Below are 21018 nucleotides of genomic sequence, written 5' to 3' on the forward strand. Positions count from 1 at the left end.
TAAATAAATAAGAACCAAAAATATTAATACGCAAATCTTTGTTGTATTACAAAATTGGAAAATAGAATACAACGAGAAACAAGTTTTACATAAATCTAAAAATAAAAATAAAGCATCAGTGCCCACCCCTCTGTCCCCAAATTTCTTCAATCATATCGTGTTGTAGACGATTGTGGACCTCTTTTTGGCGCATATCAACAAATACCCAAAGACAGTCGGCGAATCCGTGAGGGACACCCTGCCGATGGGACTCTCTAGCGACACCGTGGCTGGAGCCTGCAATGTCTTCGACGGGGACGTCGGCGACATCTTCATCTTTACTCTCCACTATCATGTTATGCAATACGATAGCGGCGTAGATGATATCAGTGATATCACCCTTGTAGAAGAATCGCGTCGGACCTTTGACCAATGCAAAACGCGATTGGAGCACACCGAAAGCCCGCTCCACACGCTTTCGCGCCGCCTCTTGCCGTTGGGCAAAATAACTCCTTTTCTCTTCAGTTGGACAACTAATCGTCTTCACGAAAATGGGCCATTTTGGGTATATGCCGTCCGCCAAGTAATACCCCATCTGATGCTGGTTGCCGTTCGCGGCGAAGTTAACCAAGGGGCCTATTCCCTGGCACTAGTCGTTGAACAGGCGAGGTTTGCGAACATTAAGGTCGTTGTTCGACCGGCCACACCACAGTAGGCACGCCAAATCCATAGGCCGATCGGCACGGCTTCCGAGAATGATGGTTGGGTGTGTGCCCTTGAACCCGGCTCGTAAAATTGGCCTTCCAGTTGGCCGGTTCTTCCTTGCCAATGCATAAAACATATTTCCCAACATACCCGGGAAGTCGTGCACCCTCCGATGCAAATCAAACGGCTGGCAATCTTGTGCTAACGGCCCGTAATGGTGGGGCCGAAAGTCTTAATCATGCCTTTACAAAACTTCTTGACAATCCAACCGTTGTGCGGCGGCGTGAAGATATTCGTGACATGTCGGCGCAACCTCCGTATGCCAACTGCCTAATTGCGGTCGTGCACTTTTGTAGAGGTGAACCGCTTTCCGGTGGCGTCCCAACGCCTGTTGGAAGTCCGGGTAACGCGCCGAAACCCGTAACGTGCGCAAGAATAGCTCGCCGTTCAATCCGGGCGGAAAACCGCGGGCCCACGTGGGTCATCGGCAAAGTAATCCCCCGAGGGTTTGTGAGCTTCGGGGTGGTCACGGTCGGCCAGTTGGCGATGGATTGCCTTGGGAAATTTCCTCTGGTTGCTTCTTCCTAACGTCGGCTTGCCCTTGCAAGGACTCGCACCACTCGGTTTTTGACTTCACGTCGAAATCGCTCCCGGGAAAACATTGATTAAATGTGTTTAGAGAGAAAATGTATTGAAATAGAGAAGATTTAAGATGTTGGTGTGGAAAAGTGAAGAATGGTAGGTTTATTTATAGTGTAAGAAATGGAATAAAAAAAAAAATAAAAAAATGAAAAAAATAAAAATAAATAAATATTAGGTGAGAGGGCGAGCGACCCTTTTCCTCACAATGGAGGGCCGATCGGGGGCCCCTTCTCAAGGCTGGGCCGATACACCCGGCCTATGAAGAGGGGGGGCGCTCGGCGCCTTTCCATATGGGGGGCCGATGGGAAGGTCCTCCCATCCCTCCATTGCTGTGCTCTTAAGGCTAAATTCAATTCTAAATTTTAAGCATATAGTAGTTACATATTAGTAAATTTAACACGATTGATAGAAACTTTTGCATAATAATTAATACCCAAAAAATGATAGGATAAACCTCCTATCGGTGATGCATCCAGGTGATTGACAATTAATAAATGCAGTAAGGAAAGATGTAAAGTCAAACAAGACGGTTGTCTCACTTTGGAGAAGAGAATGAACGATAATATTGATATTCTTGATTGATTTCAAATGATTACAATGACTCCTATTTATAATGCTAATAACTAACTTAATGAACAAGAAAACAAAGATATGAAAAGATATGCAAATCCTAATTTATCTAACTAATAATGCTCGTATCAAAATACTACTCCCTCCGTCTCAGCTAATATGACACATTTCGTGCCACGAGATTTTAGAATTATTGGTTAAAGTGTTTAATTAGAGAGAGAAAAGGTGGCTGTAAATATTAAAATAGAGAGAGAAAGAAAGATGAATATTTTAATAGGAGTGATAAAATGTGGTTGGGTGTATTAATTGGAGAGAGAAAGTTTTTATAAAAAAAAATGTGTCATCTTAGTTGGGACAAACTAAAAAAGCGTGTCAATCTTAAGAGGACGATGAGATAGTAAAATTTAATGATATTGTGTCAATGAAAATAATATTTTTTAATTGAGTAGTAGCTATAAGCCCCTTATCAATTCCATGAGGTTCCACCATTGGATATAACAAGCATATACCAAGCTTGTCTCTCTATTTGGAGATTACAGGGATCCGCGTTCTGCGTCTCACTCGTTTAGTGAGACTGATAGAGTAGCCTTTGTTTATACTGTTTGAAATACATCTGAAGCTACTCTTATCTTTCTTGCATTGCTTTATATATTTATAATATACAATGTTATATCGTACTCCTCCGTCCCATTGAAGATGATCCACTTTTCTTTTAGTTTGTCCAACTAAAATAACTTATTACTTAAAATGGAAACACCTTTATCTCTACATTATTCTCTCTTACTTTACTTCTCATCTCAACACACAAAATAAATTTGCATAAAATCTCAGCCGCCTAAGAAAATGGTCATCTTCTGGGACGGAGGAGCACATTGTAATTATCTCTCCCTCTAGCTCCCTTGTTTGTCCTAGATTTATATTTTGGTTAGTTAGATTATTAATTGTTCTACTTTTCTTTTTACTACTTTTAATAATAGACATCATATTTCATTAAATCATTTTAATCACATAATTTTTCAACTCACTTTACATAAATTTCTTAAAATCGTGTTGAATAAAGTGGAACACATATTTGGAGACAAGAATAGTACTCCCTCCATCCCAAATTACTTGAGGAATTCCTTTGGGTTCAGTTACTGAAGTTTCTCTTTTTGGCTAAAAACAAAACATCTATTCTCACCTATTTTATTCTTTCTTTTACTTTACTCTCTCTTCTTTCTCTTACTTTATTTAATTCACTTAACACAATATTCTTAAATCTTATGCCGAAAGAAATACCTTAAGTAACATGGGACGGAGGGAGTAATTAGAAATTGCAACCAAAATTTGGTTTACAGGTTATTTTAATTTCTGTATTCAATGTGGGAGCCTTCTGTAATAGCAAAAAATACGCTTTGACAAAAGTAACAAATTAGCTTTAGAAATTCATTTCGTAAATTTGGATAGATTACTAAAAATACTGATATAAGTTTTCCTACCATTCACTAGTGAATATTCCTTTTTAACAAAACTGTCAAAAAATCACCCCCTAATTTAAAATGGGTGACAAATGGACGAATGATAATCATTCAACTAGTCAATATTTTTATAACAAAGAGATCTAAAATCACCCCCTAATTTAAAATGGGTGAAATGGACGATTAATAATTTAGTACATACTTTGTATACGAAAGGTGATCAGAACTTTTTTTAAAATAGATAATGAGATAGCTTTAATAACAGGGGGCCTAAGGACGCCTATCCCGACGTCGTTTTTATTTCCCCCATTTATTCGGGGGCGAACTATGCCCGTCTAAGTGGCCCCCAAAATTTTATCTTTATTTGAATATTTAAATACTTCAAAATTTGGGAAAATAACTCCTTTCATTAAAATTCAAACATTACAAACGAAAAAAAAAAACTAAATTTCCCCGGGGTTGCGGTTCCCTTCTTCAATCATGTCGGTCATGAGGGTATGGTCTTTTTGGTTGCACATTGAGGGCCCCCCCGGGTAAACCCGAACCCCAGCGGTAATCCTCGATAAAAAAAGGGGTCGGTTTTGGAGTTAGACCCCGGCTTCATCATCCCCCCCCAATTGGTACATGTCCACGTTATTATTCACTATCTTTATGCGAGATCCCCACGCATCCGACGCCCGGATGATTTCCCGACCGAAACGCGTGGCCCTTTTCACGATTGCCAGCGATTGGAGCACCCCGCCCGCTCCACATCCTTCCGCGGGCTCCTTTCCCAAACAAGACTCTCATCTCACCATTGGCCTGATCGTCTTAAAAAAACCACCGGGGAATGCCATCCCGGGAGGCCCCCCCATGATGTGTCGGGTGGGGGTGAATTTAATGGGGACCCACCCCGACGGCAATAGGGGGGACGAGTTGAGGACTTGATTCGTTGGGCGACTACCAAAAGAGGCCCGGGTCCGAGGGGGGTCCGCGGCTTCTGGGTCATCGTGGGGGCCAAGCCGCCCGGGTTAAATTGGGCCCCTCCATTTTGGGGGGGTTCTTCCCCAACATACGCGATCTCCCAGCATCCCAGGGGGAAGGGGCCCGTCCGTGCATCCGACATGCTTTGGGGGAAACATCAGGTCGGGGTCGCAAATATGTCAAAAAACCTCCCCAACTAATTTACAAAATTTCTTTTAGACATTGGCCGGTTTATCCCGACGTAAAGGTACTCCGAACATATCCGATGTTTCCCTGGAACGACGGAACCCCGGGGGCACCCCACCAAGTAAATTTTCCGTCCCCTCTTCCCCTCGGAAGTCTCATCACGTCCCTAACGGGTGCCTGGGGAAAAATCTCTCATTCTAAACGTCTGAAAAAAATTGGGCCCCCCCTTGGGTTCTCGGCAAATAATGCGCTCCCGCCGTCTTGCTCCGCGATTTGTGCCAAGCATTCTGCCTTGGCTTCATTAGGGCATCGAACAAGGCTCAAGTCAAGGCCCGTCGCAACCATCCGTTGTACTCAAATCGTATAATTCCGATTCATTTTGGGGCGATGAGAGAGAATAATTGAAGAGAAATTGAAGAAATGTAAAATTTGGGAGTGTGTGAAATGGTAGAGAATTGTAGTGTTTAAATAAAATTTTTTTGAAAAAATTAAAAAAAAACCAACGCGTGCCCATCGCCCGTGATCACCCGCGTTCGACGGCCGAGGGTATCCTCCGCGCATCGTCCACGGTGTTGGTAACCCATCGTCCGATGCAGGTGGCGACGATGCATCGTCCGTCGATCTTCCCTTGCGGTGCCCTTATTTTTTTAAAACTCAGCATCGACTTTTGAATTTCCGGATCCGTCGTTGGCCCAACCCATTCGGATAAGTGAGGCTGTGAGGGAATTGAATTAGTATATAAGTGATATCAGTCTCTAATTAGTTTGAGACTTTTTAGAGTGACCCAAAAATAAATCCGGCGCGACTTGATCAAAAGCGGACAATATCAAACTAATGTTGCATTCGACGATCCTAACACTAACTACGTCCGTGGCACCTCCTCTGCCTTCCAATTATTAATGTTGGCGACAAACATTTTGGCTACAAACTCCACAAATTATGAATCAGAACTCCATCGCTGATCGTATACACAAACCACCTTGGTGGTGTCGGACACAAAGTTTTCTAAAAATGTTGGCCATCAAAATTCACATGAGAAGTTTCCACGTGCAACTATTTAATCAATATTGTATAAACATTTAATAATTATTGTGGAACATTACTGTTGAATAAATTTGAATTGAAGCATGAACTTTCCCAAAGTTGTCAACATAATATGTATAGTAAAATAGAGTGGCGGGCCTCATCCGTAAGTATATAAGAAGGAGACTACCAAAAAATGTTACTATGAATTGAAGTTGTGAAATTATTAAATATGATGTCTATCACTATGAAATGGTTTGATTTCAAATCTCACGTGAAAGAGGTCCAAGATGTCCTTGTCCACCGCACCAGCTGCGCCTCATCGACTCACACACTGTGAGGGAAACTGATGCAGCCCCGACCCGATCCGATCGCCTGAATGTGCGGTGTGTCTGTGTGGGATTGAGGCGGAGACCAAATCCAGCTGAGGTGCAGCCACGTGTTCCATGCGGCTGCTTCGACGGGTGGGTGGATGTGGGGGTTGGACCTGTCCTCTGCCGGAATCACCTCACCAATATACCGGGAAGCGCGATACTGGAGAAATCGTGTTTCGGTTTTGCACACGTTGGATCGTCGGGAAATAAGGATAATTGGTGGCTGCCTAGACAACATGCTATGTAGGGCTTTTAGAGCTATTTGAGAACTACTCATTATTGTGCAATACAAACTTTAATACATGGGTGTATGCGAAAAACATTAGTGAAATATGAATTTTATTTTGATATATTCATTTTAAAATTAAATTCGAGTAAAATAAGTTTGTAAAATATGTCAAAAAAATATAGTAAAAGTGAAACCAGATTTAAATGATTTTTCCTTTGTTAATTGGTCTCTCATTTCTTTGTTTGATTTTGAAGTAATGATCCATCGGTCTAATAAGGAATTTTGGGTTTATTGAGGCAAATTACAAAGAAATTACCGAAAAAGGAAATGATGAAATGTGAGAAGCTTGAAATTGCAGAAGAAAAAAGTCAAAGCTCGGAATTGTTTAGCTGCGGAAGAAAAGAGAAAAACGTTGAATGGGATAGTGATAAGTGTATTTCCCTTATTACGATGCCGGGGACGATAAACAAGATAAAAAAAGTTTCCACAGGCGAATCATGTCGAAACTCAAGTTTAAAAAAAAGTGTAAAGTAAAATAGAAAGAGCTAAATTCATATATTCATCATTCGTTTAATGAAAAAAAATAACAATGACACCAATTTATAATGTTAAATACCATAACTTAAAGAACAAGAAAATATCCTAAACATATATGGAAAAGATATGACAAATCACTAATTAACTAATTAATAAAATATGGAGATCTTCATATAGATATGCACGTATCGAAGCCCCAACCTTGCATTTGAAGATCCCAACTTTTGACTCCCTTGTACCCACCATAAGGGGTCACTTTCCCTTTTCGAATATTATACTATAAGTGAGTCATTTCATTTTAGGTAAAAAATCACTCCCTTCTTTATTTTTCACATATTTTTTTCTTTTCAGCTCTCTACTTTTCACTTCATACTTTATTCTCTCCACTTTAACTTTTTAAATGTCAATTTCTTAAATCTCATAAAGAAGTTGCTCACTTATGGTGGGACGGAGGAGTAACTTTTTCCAAATTAATTGCCCTCGGTTTTCAACTTATTTTCCAAAATGACTTTTTTAAAAAGAGGAATTTATTTTTTCCAAATGCACACTTTTTTTTCTTCTTCAAAATGTATTTGAATTCAGAGAAATAGTTTATAATAAATTCAGATTATTTTGAGGTAATTTTGAATGTGTATTAATGGGGGATTATATCGACTTTGATTTTCAAAAAAGGAACTTTTTTCTAATATGCATTTTAAATGTAAGAGTAAAATTTAAATTTTGGTTCAAAATCAATTTGTTTAAAAACATTCATTTTTTTAAAAAAGGGCAAAAGAAATGAAATTTCTATCAACAACATTTTTATTTGTTATATACATGTTTATAAAAAAAAGTGAAAAGTTTTAGATCAAATTGTATTTTGGGCATATATTTGGGGCTAAAGCCCTTTTAACTAATATTGACTAAATGCAATTTTGAAATTTATAGTTTCATATAACTGAAGTCAGATTAATTAATTTAGTAAAATTAAGAGGGGATTTTTGTTTTTTATTGTTTCCCTAATGTGTTTTCATAATAATTACTTGACCGAATAAAAGGGGGGAATTTTTTCCCCCATTTACAAAAAAACTCTCTGTAAAAAAATTCAACACAACATAATTTAACCAAATTTTATAATTAGGGGACTATTTGTCACTTTTTATACATTTTCATATTTGGGAAAATTAAAAACCCTTTCCCAAATTTGAACTCATTTATTAGTAACTCATTTTTCAAAACATATTTTAATTTGTTTTTCCGAGATTACAAAATTTAGTGTATAAAATATGAAAATTTAAATTTACTCTATACATGTAGTATTATAAGAAACACACAAACCAAAATTCACAAATTTGGGAAACATATAAACCTCCTCTTTCAAGTAGTGCTCATTTTATACCACTCGATTCTTGAATCATGGACAAGAACAAAAGCCAACTTAGCAATAGCAGCAGCAATTGAAAAGAGAGTGCCTACTTCCATTGTATATCAATCTCTGACTTTCTCGACTTACCAGGGGTCTTCATCCTCCCAATCTGCAAACGAGACAAAATCCCCTGTTGTATATCATTTAGAAATCAACCAAAAACCCGAAAACTGGGGCCCGGGGTAAGTGGGTTTTCAAGATAAGTTTACCAGATCGAACATCATCCTTACTGCAGCCTGCCTTGATTTGGGCGATCCGGAACATCAGAACCCACCAGTAGACATGAAGGCGAGAAGGTAGAAAAAAAGCGTGTTGAAGACATAGTAATAGATTGGCCCTTCGCCTTTTAGAGTCTCCTTTTCTAAGTACCGATAAGTTCATAACTGCCACGATATAATCACCCAAAAACATCAATATGCAGAATTATCGAGACGAAGAAAAGCAAAACACAAAATCATTCAAAAGAGTGACCTTGTGCTCCATAGAATCCAGAAGGGATAGTAAATGAGGGAAAAAACAGAGAAGGACAAAAAAAAACGAACGAGCAGCTTGCAATGCTTCTGGCCACTGTATTTGGACATCTTGCCTATTTCCAAGAAAACATCAGTGGCATCATGAAGACTAAAACCATCGAACCAACTGCCCCAACCTGCAGAAAGAATATCCAAAAAAGTTATTGTGAATCTACAATAATAACTCATGCTCAGCTTCTAAGAAAAATACCTCAGTATATAAAATAATAATGGAGTGGATGATACGCGTGGTGGCCCCGAAACCCCAAAAAACAGGCGTCGCATCTCCCAAAATATCAAACGAATATAGAGTAAACATAGAAGCCGCCAGTGTACATATAAAGGCCTTTCAATTTCAACCTGTCGAGTGTATACAAATCTATAACTACCTCCCAAACAAAACTAGAATGGTGAAAAGGAATGGGGCCTTACTTATACTTTTTTTTGGGCCAGGTCTGATTTCCCGGGGCCTTCCCAAAAATGCTTTGTCTTTGTGAACCATGTTTTAGGTCCGAAAGTGCCAAGATCTCAGCTGAAAGAAAATATACACATTTCCAGGGCTCCTTGAACTTACTATCTTCTTTTTTGCTCATTGCTTTCTTTTCCACCCTTCCATTCCCCTTTCCCCAAAAACCAATCGTCTTCCCACCCACTGCACCGTATAAACGAAGGCACTAAGCAACAAAAAAAACTTAGAAAGATCATTCATATGCTGATTAACAGATCAAATAGCCAATGAGATCACTAACAAAATGAAGCATCAGTTTTCAGTATAGAATTTTTGCTCCAATCACAAAAGGTAGCATCTTGCTTACCGTAACTGCATCAGTGAAGCAAGAACCTAATCATACTTCTCTAACATAATCTTTGCTTCAGGAGTTAAAACACTAATCAAATTCGTATTAGACCAAATTCAAACTCCAAATCCAATTGTGAAAACTCCCATAGCCATCACTTTCAGCTTCCAGATTTTGAGATTCACAACTCAATCCTTGCTACCAAATAAGCATTCCCCGGAATCTACTACTTGATTTAATAATGTTGGGATGAAACTGGCCGGTACAAACATTGGAGGCAGTATATATGTGTCCAATCCCAATTGGTTTAAGGCCTGCGGGGTATTACAAAAAAGCAATCGTCTGGTTTTGGCCCTGGCCAGACGATATCAATGTTGCGTTGACGATTCTAACAAGTGGGTCAAGCCTGGATGAGCCCCAGTTAGGGTCGCCCAGGTGGCTTTGGATCAGGCGTTTGTTGGGTACAAACCCATCACATCGGATAGGTAGGGAAGTGCTTCACCCCAACGCATAATATCAAACTAATTCACAGTTGACGACCCTATGAAATTAAAGTTGCTTCACCCCAGCAGCAGATAATATCAAACTAATGTGCAGTCGACGATCCTAATAGAAATTCAATCCAAATTGCGGGCTTGTACCAAAGCCCGAATAACATCAAGCTAAATGTGCAGTCGACGATCCTACCAGAAATTCTTGAAAAGTTCCAACTTGAACCAGTACAGTGACATGAAACAATCCGAAAAGCACTAAATTCCAACAAGGGTCATCGAGAAATACATAAAAAAGTACAGATACAAAACGATTAAAATGTGCATGATCACAATATTAAGGAAAAGAAATACCTCAAATACAAATCTGTCCAGTAAAAACCTCAGAATTGGGAAAAAGACAGCAAAAAGAGGGAGCACGATGAAGTCTTCATATTGAGGGTAGGATTCGTGCTCCCAGTCCATGGAACTCGCAATTTCAAGCAAACCCATTTGTCCAAAACGCTTCAATTTACATAATTATGGTCCAAAAAGAAGTTTCTTAAAGTTCTGGATAACTTTGTTATCACAGTTCTTGGTAAAGAAGCAAGTTTTGGTGGCTGCTTATTTGGTGGATTGCAAAAAGATTTTGTAGGAGTTGAAAACAGAGTAATGATTGACTTGGGTCTCCTTTGTCACGCGGCATCTCCCAATAAAAAGCTGGTGTTACATTTATATTAATCTTACTATAAGAAATTCAAGTATTTTATTAATTTAGTTCAGAAGTGGCGCTGAAGAATTTTGGGGAACAGAGAAAATAGTAAATTTCCAATAGCTCTACAAAATTCGGAACGGTTGCAAGCTCAAAAATTACAAACCGTAAGCATCGAAGGTTACTAAAGGTTAATTTTTTTAGTTTGTCTCAATTAACAATACATTACTAAATTTAAAGAAATATATTTTTCCGTTTCATATTATTTGGGCGTTTTCTTAGTATGAGATTTAAGAAAATTGTATTTAGTGAGTTAAACAATGTAGAAGAGGAATAAAATAAGAGAGAGAGAAAGGGCTAAAGTAAAAGGAAGAATGAAGAAAATGTGATTATATATTTTGTTTTTAGCTAAAAAGAAATGATAAAGTAATTTGGGAAACTCAAAAGGAATACGCTCAGTAAGCTGGGACGGAGGAAGTATATTTTTATATTATATTACCAGTTTTTTAAAAATAGCAACTCTTTCGTTTTTAGTCAGTCTTTAAAAATAACAACTTTAAACTTTCCACTTTAGGAAATTTTTTCACCCTAATAAAGTGGACCCCATCATCAACTAACATTAATTTCATTACTTTTTCTCTCACTCCTGATTCTTTCTGCGATTTTACTCTCATCTCTCTTCTTTTCCAATTATGATTAAAAGCTAGTGTCGTTTCAAACCTCCCTATTTTAAAAAATGGAGATAGTATTATATTTTATTTTATTCTCTTATCAATATGTAAAAAAAAATTGCTAAAATCTCGTCGCCTAAAAAGTGATCAACTTCCTTAGAACAAAGAAAGTGCAATTTATGTAAATTACGATGATCTTCCTAGGAATGGAAGAAGTACAACTTATGTAAATTACGATAATGAACAAGTGCGTTTATATTGCTTCTCGTGTCCTTCAAAATTAGCATTTTCTTTACTTTTTACTATACAATGTTATTTAATGTATTCATTTAACGGAAGGAGTATTTGTTTACACGACACGAAAACGGAGACTTAATTTACACAATTAAACATGATTATTGAACCTGATTTACACGATTATAACTTTACTTACACGCATCTAGAGAATAAAACTAAAGTATATTTTTTTAAAAGGAAAAATAATCAAAATAATAATATTATTTTTTAAAGGGTTACTAGAACTCAATCTAACCCAACCAAACTCGAAATTATCGGGTTTATTAATTCGATCCGATAAAGCGTGAACCAAATAATGTTTGACCAAAACCCATTACTTTGTGCGTGTTCATATTAGCCATTAGGTTGTCATGTCGTGAAAAATGGTTGGCCCTATATTTATGTCTGGATGTGCATGAAAAGTCTAAAAATCGAAATCTTCTAACACCTTAGGAGTCGCAACGAGGGACAGAGCTAGTGTAGAATGAGAAAAGGGGAAATGCCCCACCTCAATTTTTCATAGCTATATAAAAATAAGCATCTATACTAGTATATTTTTTAATATTCATAAATTCACACTATTTGCTCCATTATATTTAAAAATAAATAAATATTATTTGTCCGTCGCCTAAGATACACACCACTTTACACCTTTACTCTTAGGAGAAAAATAAATAAATATTATTTGCCCGTCGTCTAAGATACACACCACTTTACACCTTTACTCTTAGGAGAGGGGCAATGTTTAATGCGTGAGTTTTTCCCAACATTTTTGTGCTATGCAAGAAATATATTGAGAAGTGAAAACATGTTTTTCCTATGTTAGTTTTTGTGAGAAACATCAAATGAATGACCTTAGTTATATGAGACTAATGAAGGATACTTTAGGATGTCCATGATTTCAATAGACTTAGACATTGTTGTTACATGGTAGGAGTAATATTTTCATACTCTGTCCTGCCCATAAAATAGTCTCCCTTTTTATTTGTTCAATTCCACTCAATCACCACTTTTTACATTCGTGTATAAGTTTTTTTTTTTTTTATTAAGTGAATCTCAATCTCTACTAACAATACTCTAATTATTTTCTAATTTTGCATAAAATACATGTCATCCATCCTTGAAATCAATATTTTTATGAGCCGGATGGAGTAGAAAAAAATTGAGCAAAGTATCCTTCATTAGTCTCAGTGATGGAACTCGGGTTACTAGTATATCCTCCGCCCAGATAATTCGCCCCAAATTTTTTCAACCATTTTGCAAATATAAAATAAATAGTAAAGTTGAGAAAAGTAAAATAAGAGAAACAATAAGTAGTAGACTATTCTCTACATTATTTTCTTTCTTTACTTTCCTCCACTTTTAAATATTTATTATTATTTTTAAAGAAAAAAAGAAATGGGCAATATCATTTAGAAGATATTTTTCGCCCCAGAAATAACTTTTTTCCTTTTTAGTCTAAAGAATATAATTTCTAATTTTAAACTCTTTTTTCTCTAATAAGCGGATCCATTCTCCATTAATAATACTTTATTTACTTTTCTCTCTATCTCTTTCTTACATTAACAATTTTTTACTTTACCAATTTTTGCATTAAAGCCCTGCAAACCTAAAGGCATATTCTTTAAAGAAATGGGAGTATTAAATAATGTGTTGAATATTTTTACAGGGAGTTTCAGAGTTTGTAAATGGAGGTAAAATTCTCCTTACGTAAATGCCCTCCTTTTAATTTTGTTAAATGAATTAGTCTGACTTACTTCAAATATATTCACGTTCAAAATGCATATTAAAAAAATATTTCCATTTACAAAAACAAAGTAGTTATCACACTCCAATATTTTTACAAAAATATTTAGTAAAGTATCCTTCATTAGTGATGTGCATCTTCAGTTGCGAAGAATTATATTTTTCTTTACCGGCATTTTATTCTGAAAAATGAGTATGTTGAATACCTAATGAGATTCCTTAAACAATTAGATAAAATCGTGCAATTGAGTTTTAAGCTAGAATACTCTTTCGAGTTGTTGGTATAATGATATTCTGTAGTTCCATATTTAAATATTATCATAAGCTTTTTTTTATAATGCAAAAGTTTAGAAAGAGAGGTGGCAATATGAAAACCACAAGTTGTAAAAACTCATTTATCTACATATATCTATCTATATCTTATCCATCAAAAAGTTTAGAAGAAGAAGAAGAAATGCTCCTCCACCATCACATCCTACCACTCCGGCTGCCGAGCAGCCGCAAACGGGCAGCGACAACGGGAAGCTTCGTTGTCGGACGAGTCGCTTTCCTCCCGCGGGTTCACGTTCCACCGCAGCGCAGAGAATCTGAACCTTGAGCAGCTGAACTCAGTGTTCGCAGCGGTGGGATTCTGCGTCGCGACCCGGAAAAGATCCGGGTGGCGCTGGAGCACACGGAGCCGCTGGTGTGGGTGGAGTACGAGAAGACGAAGAGGCCGGTGGCGTTCGCGAGAGCGACGGGCGACGGCGTGTTCAACGCGATCATATGGGACGTGGTGGTGGACCCCAGCTTCCAAGGCTTCGGCCTCGGGAAGGCTGTGATGGAGAGGATCCTCACAGCCCTGTTAGACAAGGGTATTACCAACATCGCCTTGTATTCGGAGCCTCGGGTTCTCGGGTTCTACCGCCCGCTCGGGTTTGTTGCCGACCCGGATGGCATCCGTGGAATGGTCACTCTAGGAAGAACAAATCAAAACTTAATTATTATGAAATCAATTCTTCATTCATAAACCTACAGCCTTTTCCTTTATTGAATTTGAAAGAAATACTTAGAAAAAAATTTGTTATGTAATATTAGGATAATGTTATTTATTTGAATTTTTTTTTAAAAAATAGAAAATATATTTGTTAAAAATTTTAAATTTCTTTTTAATTAATAGAGTAAAAGCGCAATGGGTAAAGCGTATCTTGAACAAAAAAAAGTTTAAAAGTCCATCTAGCGATATTAAAAAAATACGTGGCTGATTTTTTTAAAGGTTTAGGCTTGGTACCAATCAATAGTATAATTATGAAAAATATAGTTCACTATTACATTAAATTATATTTAGAATTTAATTAAATTTTCGTAAAATGCCATAATCATAGTTATTTTTACTAAAATTAGATTTTGGGGAAACCGATTTTAATCCCCAAAATGATAAAATAAGAGAGTAAAAAAAATTTAAAAAGTTTTAATTTAAAATTTTAGCCCATCACATTAAAAAAAAGTTTCTAAATTTAAATCGAATTCTGTAACATTTAAAAAAAGGTTTTGCATATTCATATGAGGGAGGAGGGGTAATTTAATCATTTTTTTTTTCTCCGAATTATAATATAAGTGTGTGTTTTATGGAGCACATTTTTTTTTAGTTCTCATTGAAATTTGCATTATTCATACTGACAAATATTAATCCATTATTTTTGGGAAATTAAAAATTATAAACCAAAAACAAGAAAAAAGAAAAATAAAAAAGGAAGTACAAGATTCAGGAAAAAAGGGACAATTTATGAAAAGGAAAAACATAAATAAGATTAAAGGAAAAAAAAAATAACCTACTTTCTGTGCATGAGGAATGGTGGAAAAGTAACGGACACTTATGAGGTGAATAATTTTTAAAATTTGTGTTCATGTTTAAGAGACTATTATTATTGGGGAACATGAATGGGAGAAAAAAGTTGTGAAAAGTTGAGATATAGATCATTTCTGTATGATCTTGTTAGAAAAAAAACTATTGTTAGTGACAATATTTCGCAGGATATGACAAAGCTTTTTAAAATGTTCTTTGTACTTGCAACTAGAGCCCAGAGCAGTAAAAGAAAAAATTTTTGTTGCTACTTTTTCCCCCCGTTAAAAAGACTTTAGTTTAACACAATTTTAATTTTAAAATTTTTTTAAGTAAGATAGAGGTAAAAGAAAACGTAATTTTGGGGGAATGGGGAATAGTCACCCTTAAGAAAAAAGCAAAATTAAAGGCGAATTCTTATGACAACAAAAAAAATAAAGAATCTTAGGACGATTTATATTTGTTATTCTTTTTTTAAAGATCGGGGGAATATTTCATTCTTCTATTCCCATAAAAAAGTAAAAATTACGATCTTTTTGGGGAACATTCTCACATATGGTAACCTAATTTACATTAATTGTTTCTATGGGTATAATATAATACATTTTCAATCACGATCATATTCTTGATCTGGGATTTCTTTCAAATCTTTGATAGATGCAGATAGGTTTAGTAGCAAGTAGCAACACCACAAAATTAATTGGGGTTTTGTAGCGATGTGAAACAAAGTTCCATTTTTTGATTGATTTACTATATACTAAAATTTTTTCTAAACAAAAGTTGTAGTAGTTGATTTTGTAAACTTCAGCAATTTAAAATTGGCACAACAATTGTGTCTTGATAAAGTAGCTCGGCGGTCTGGACATTGAGACTGTTGGAATAAAAGAAAATAAACTAGATTGTTTTATTTAAATTCATATATTAGGTGGTTGAATTTCTAGAAATATGTATTAGAATGTCCATGTTAGATGATTGTCATTCTTGGCAGAAATGAGAGCGAATCGCAGCTCAAGTCAAAGGAAGAATTAAAGAAGAATGACTTGTTCTTTAGTTTTGAAAGGTGCTGGGATTAGTTTTGATGCTAAGATTAGATCGAGCATCGATCGACTCGTTTTCCTATTCTTTTAGTCGATTCTCTTATTCTTTTCCCAATTTTTTTAATCACTCTCACCCATATTGGAATAACAAGATTCACTTTCTCTCACAAAAATCTAGTTCTCCTCGTTTTTGATTGTAGATTAAAATGGGGGCTAACAATTGGCGCCCGGGGGAATCGAATCCGATAAAATTTTTGGGCTTCATCATGACATCGCGATTGGAAGTTGAAAAATTCACGGGAAAAAATGATACGGTTGTGGAAGATAAAAAGGGTTGCTTCTCATTAAACAAGGGTTTGAGGGCCCTTGACTAAAAATAAAAAGGGGGAAAGAAGGGGGCCTTGATGAAAAGCAGGCGAAGCTTGAAATTGAGATGAAGGGGAAAGTAGGCCATCTTATGTCTCGGGACAAAGTTTTGAGGGAAGTTCAAGAAAAACCCCCGGCGGATTTTGAAAAAATGGAGGGTTTACCCAAAACCCTTCACCAAGACTCTCCCCAAGAAGGGGTTTTTATGCGTATGGTTTTTCTACGGAAAAACCATCATTGAGCTATTGGAGGATTTTAACAAGATCAAAAAATGATTTTGGACCCTTTGATTAAAAATCAGGGAATGAAGAAAAAACCCTTCTAAATTTAAATGCTTTTAAGCTCAGAATACTGAGTGGCCATCATCTAGGGAGAGATAACCCGATTACCAAATTCAAAGTTCATGCGCTTTGAGGGAAAAAGGGAGATGAAAAAGGGTTAGTTAGAGGTTTGGGATCAACGGGGCCGGGAGTCTTAATGTCAAGAAGTTCAAAAAATTTAAGAAAAACCCCGATGGTGAAAAGGGCTCTCTAGCTAAAATAAAGGAAACTCGGTCTTCCCCCGGTGCAAAAGGGGCATCTCAAGAAAGATTTCTTGGGCGGGGAAAGCAAGCGGGGGGATGGGGGAAAAAGGCCCAATTAAACCCGGAATTGGTGAAGAAAGTGAAGAGTCTCTTGTTTTAAATGTCATGGAAAGAAGTGTTATCCTTGCGAGGAGTGTGTTCTTGGAAAAGCCAAGAAATTGCCCTATCCCAAAGGTAAGCACACTTCCTCAAAACCTTTAGATTATGCCCATACTGATTTGTGGGGACCAGCTCAAGAAAAATCTATTGGAGGGGGGAAGTACTACATGACTGTGGTAGACGATTTCTCTAGAAAAATGTGGTTATACATTCTTAAAGAAAAATCAGAGGCTTTTAGTAAGTTTCAGGAATGGTGCTCTGAAGTTGAGAGGGAAAAAAGGTGTGCGTTGGGTTGTTTGAGAACAGATAATGGCATTGAATTTCTGTCAAGAGAGTTTGATGTTTTCTGTAAGACCAAAGGGATAAAGAGACATCGAACGGTTCCACTTAATCCCCAACAAAATGGGGTGGCTGAGAGAGCAAACCGAACGATAGTTGAAAGGGTTAGATGTATGCTATTGGCTGCTGGTATGGAGAAAAGATTTTGGGCCGAAGCAGCAGCCACAGCGGTAAAGCTACTCAATAAATGTCCATCTTCAAGTATAGGTGGAAAGACCCCTGATTTTCTATGGTATGGGAGTCATGCAGATTACTCAAAGTTGAAGATTTTTGGATGTAAAGCTTTTGCACACATTAAGCAAGGAAAACTGGAAGCTCGAGCCTTGAAATGTGTCATGCTAGGCTATCAATCAGGAGTGAAAGGGTATAGATTGTGGTGCATTGAGCCAGGAAATGCAAAGATCATCATTAGCAGAGATGTAATTTTTTGGGAGAATGAACTGCCATTCAAGACCAAGGCTGATGTTTCTGTGAAAGAAAATGTTACTTCTGGAGTTGAGGTGGAGCCTCGGGAACAAGAAGTGGAACATCAGGAAGTTAGTGCTAGTGAATCTACTGGTTTGCAGGAGGCTCAGCATGATGCATCAGAGGATCTTAGTGACTATATGCTTGCAAGAGACAGGGTCAGGAGAGTTGTGAAACCCTACTCAAAGTATTCTGACAGTGAGATGCTATACTTTGCTCTATTTGTAGCTGAAGATGTGGATTATGCAGAGCCTTCTTCATACAAGGAAGCTATGCAGTCTAAGGAAAGTGATAAGTGGATGAGGGCTATGATAGAGGAGATAGAATCTCTATTGAAAAATGGAACTTGGGTTCTGGTTGAAAGAGTTCCAGGAAGAAGAGTTGTCACTTGTAAGTGGATATTCAAGAAGAAAATTGAAGGTGGGGAAGCAGATAAAGTCAGGTTTAAGGCCAGACTAGTGGCTAGAGGTTTCACTCAAGAAAAGGGTGTAGACTTCAATGAGGTTTTCTCACCGGTTGTTAAGCACACATCCATTCGAATATTGCTAGCCATAGTGGCTGAAAGGAATTGAGAACTCGAGCAATTAGATGTAAAAACTGCATTTTTACATGGTGACTTGGAAGAGACAATATACATGTCCCAACCCGAAGGTTTCATCAAAGCTGGACAGGAGAATAAAGTATGTCTGTTAAAAAGAAGTTTGTATGGACTCAAGCAGGCAAGTAGGCAATGGCATAGAAAGTTTGATATGCACATGTTACATAATGGTTTTGTGAGATCCAAATTTGATGAGTGTGTCTATATTAAGAGTGAAGGTGGAGCTCCTGTAGCATACCTTCTACTCTATGTAGACGATATGTTGATTGCTGGGAAGTGCAAGAAAGTTGTACAGAAAGTTAAAGATGATCTTGGGGTGGCTTTTGATATGAAGGATCTGGGGCCAGCAAGAAGAATTCTTGGCATGACAATAATCAGAGATAGAGAGAAAGGAAGTATTTGGCTGTCACAATCAGATTATGTGTCAAGAGTTCTTGATAAGTTCAAGATGAATAATGTAAAGGAAGTAGGAGTACCAATGGGGCAGCACTACAAGTTGTCTGTTCAGCAGAGTCCCAAGAATACTGCAGAGGAACAAGAGATGCAAAGCATTCCCTATGCTAACATAATTGGGAGTGTGATGTATGCTATGATTAGCACACGCCCGGATATTGCTCAAGCTGTGTCTGTAACTAGCAGGTTCATGATGAATCATGGAAGAGAACATTGGTCTGCACTAAAATGGTTGCTAAAGTACTTAAAGGGAGCTGCTGATGTTGGAATTTTGTTTAGAGGCAGCGAAGGATATGAGGGAGATCCATTAAAAGGTTTCTCTGATTCAGATTTTGCAGGAAATGTAGATAATCGCAGATCTCAATCAGGCTATATTTTCACCCTTTATGGATCAGTCATCAGCTGGAGATCTAGCCTTCAGAGTGTTGTGGCATTATCAACGACTGAAGCAGAATTCATGGCACTAACAGCTGCTGTAAAAGAAAGTGCTTGGTTGAAGGGAATTCTGAATGACTTTGGTGTACAGCAAGACACTGTAGCTATTGGATGTGATAATAGCAGTGCTCTATGTTTGGCAAAACACCAGGTTTATCACGAGAGAAGTAAGCACATTGACGTGCGAATGCATTTTATCAGAGAAAAGATAGAAGAGGGGGAAGTAAAGGTGTTTAAGGTTCATACATCAGAGAACCCTGCTGATATGTTGACAAAACCGCTGCAGAAAGGGAAGCTTGAAGTTTGTATGAATCTGATCAATCTTTGCAAACCAAGTTTAGACAGCAAGTGATCAATCAAGGTGGAGATTTGTTAGATGATTGTCATTGTTGAGCAGAAATGAGAGCTGAATCAGCAGCTCAAGTCAAAGAGGAAGAATTAAGAGAAGAATGACTTGTTCTTTAGCTGTGACAAGCAGTAGCCATTGGATTAGTTTTGATGCTAAGATTAGATCTGAGCCGTCAGATCAGACTCAGTTTTTCCTATTCTTTTAGTCGATTGCTCTTATTCTTTTTCCCCAATTTTTTTTAATCACTCTCACTGATATTGGAATAACAAGATTCACTTTCTCTCACAAAAATCTAGTTCTCTCTCGTTCTTGATTGTAGATTCAAGCTCAGAAGCTAACAGTCCAAATACTTTTAGTAGAATTATCTAAATGTACAATTCTCTAGATATAGATATTAATTGATAAAATATCATATTTTTATAGAGAAAAATCTAAATATATAAAATAAAAGAATTGAGTATGAAAATCTAGAATATGTGAGTAGTAAGTATATACATGGGTGTGTGGTACCCCCTCTGTTCCTTGTTAATGGAGGCATATCTTATCAGCACGGAGTTTAAGAATGGTGTGTTAAATTAATGCTGAAAAAAATAGGAGAGATAAAGAGAGAATAAAGTAAAAAGGAGAATTACTTTTTGCCAAAAATAGAAATACTCAATTAACTTGAATCTTTCCAAAATAGAAGTTGAGAAGTTGAAAACTAAAGTGTTTCTTAATTTGCCAAAATCACCGAATCTCCTAAGTCATTTTCTATTCATTCGACCCCATTATACTCTTAAATATTTCCTAAAAACTATATTAATCTTTCCACATATCTATTATATTCCGACATGGACTTATAAGTGCATCGGCTACTCTGTTCCCTTCCTTATGGATGTGTTACACAAAGCCTCCAAATGTGTTGCAAATGGCCCAAGACTCGCTTCCACGCCACCTTATACTTCTCAGCCACGTTCGCAGATCGAGAATACAATAGCTCGATGACTCGTGTGCAGTTAGATACCGGCCGTAGTTCGTTCCATCCTTTATCACTCGACATAATGACTGCATTAATGCATGCAATGAGTTCTGCCTCGAATGCAATCCCCTCTCCCAGTTTAATGGAGAAGCAAACATCACGTTCCCTTTGCGACCGAACCAAGCGATAGTGGGTTAGACGGAAGCATTAAGGGCACTGACAAGTTAGAGTAAGATGGGGATGGAAGGTTTAATATGAAA

General features: G+C 37.1%; 1 protein-coding gene and 1 pseudogene across 1 annotated transcript; both read right to left on the reverse strand.

Moving 5' to 3' along the window:
* Positions 1-115: 115 nt before the first annotated feature.
* On the reverse strand, positions 116-574 carry LOC125210561. The gene has a single exon (XM_048110103.1). The coding sequence runs from the start codon at positions 572-574 to the stop codon at positions 116-118; it is 459 nt and encodes a 152-aa protein (XP_047966060.1).
* A 7579-nt stretch (positions 575-8153) lies between these two features.
* LOC125210563 lies at positions 8154-10396 on the reverse strand (annotated as a pseudogene).
* Between the last annotated feature and the right edge of the window lie 10622 nt (positions 10397-21018).

Source organism: Salvia hispanica, chromosome 3, assembly GCF_023119035.1.
Source record: "Salvia hispanica cultivar TCC Black 2014 chromosome 3, UniMelb_Shisp_WGS_1.0, whole genome shotgun sequence".
Taxonomy (NCBI): Eukaryota; Viridiplantae; Streptophyta; class Magnoliopsida; order Lamiales; family Lamiaceae; genus Salvia; species Salvia hispanica.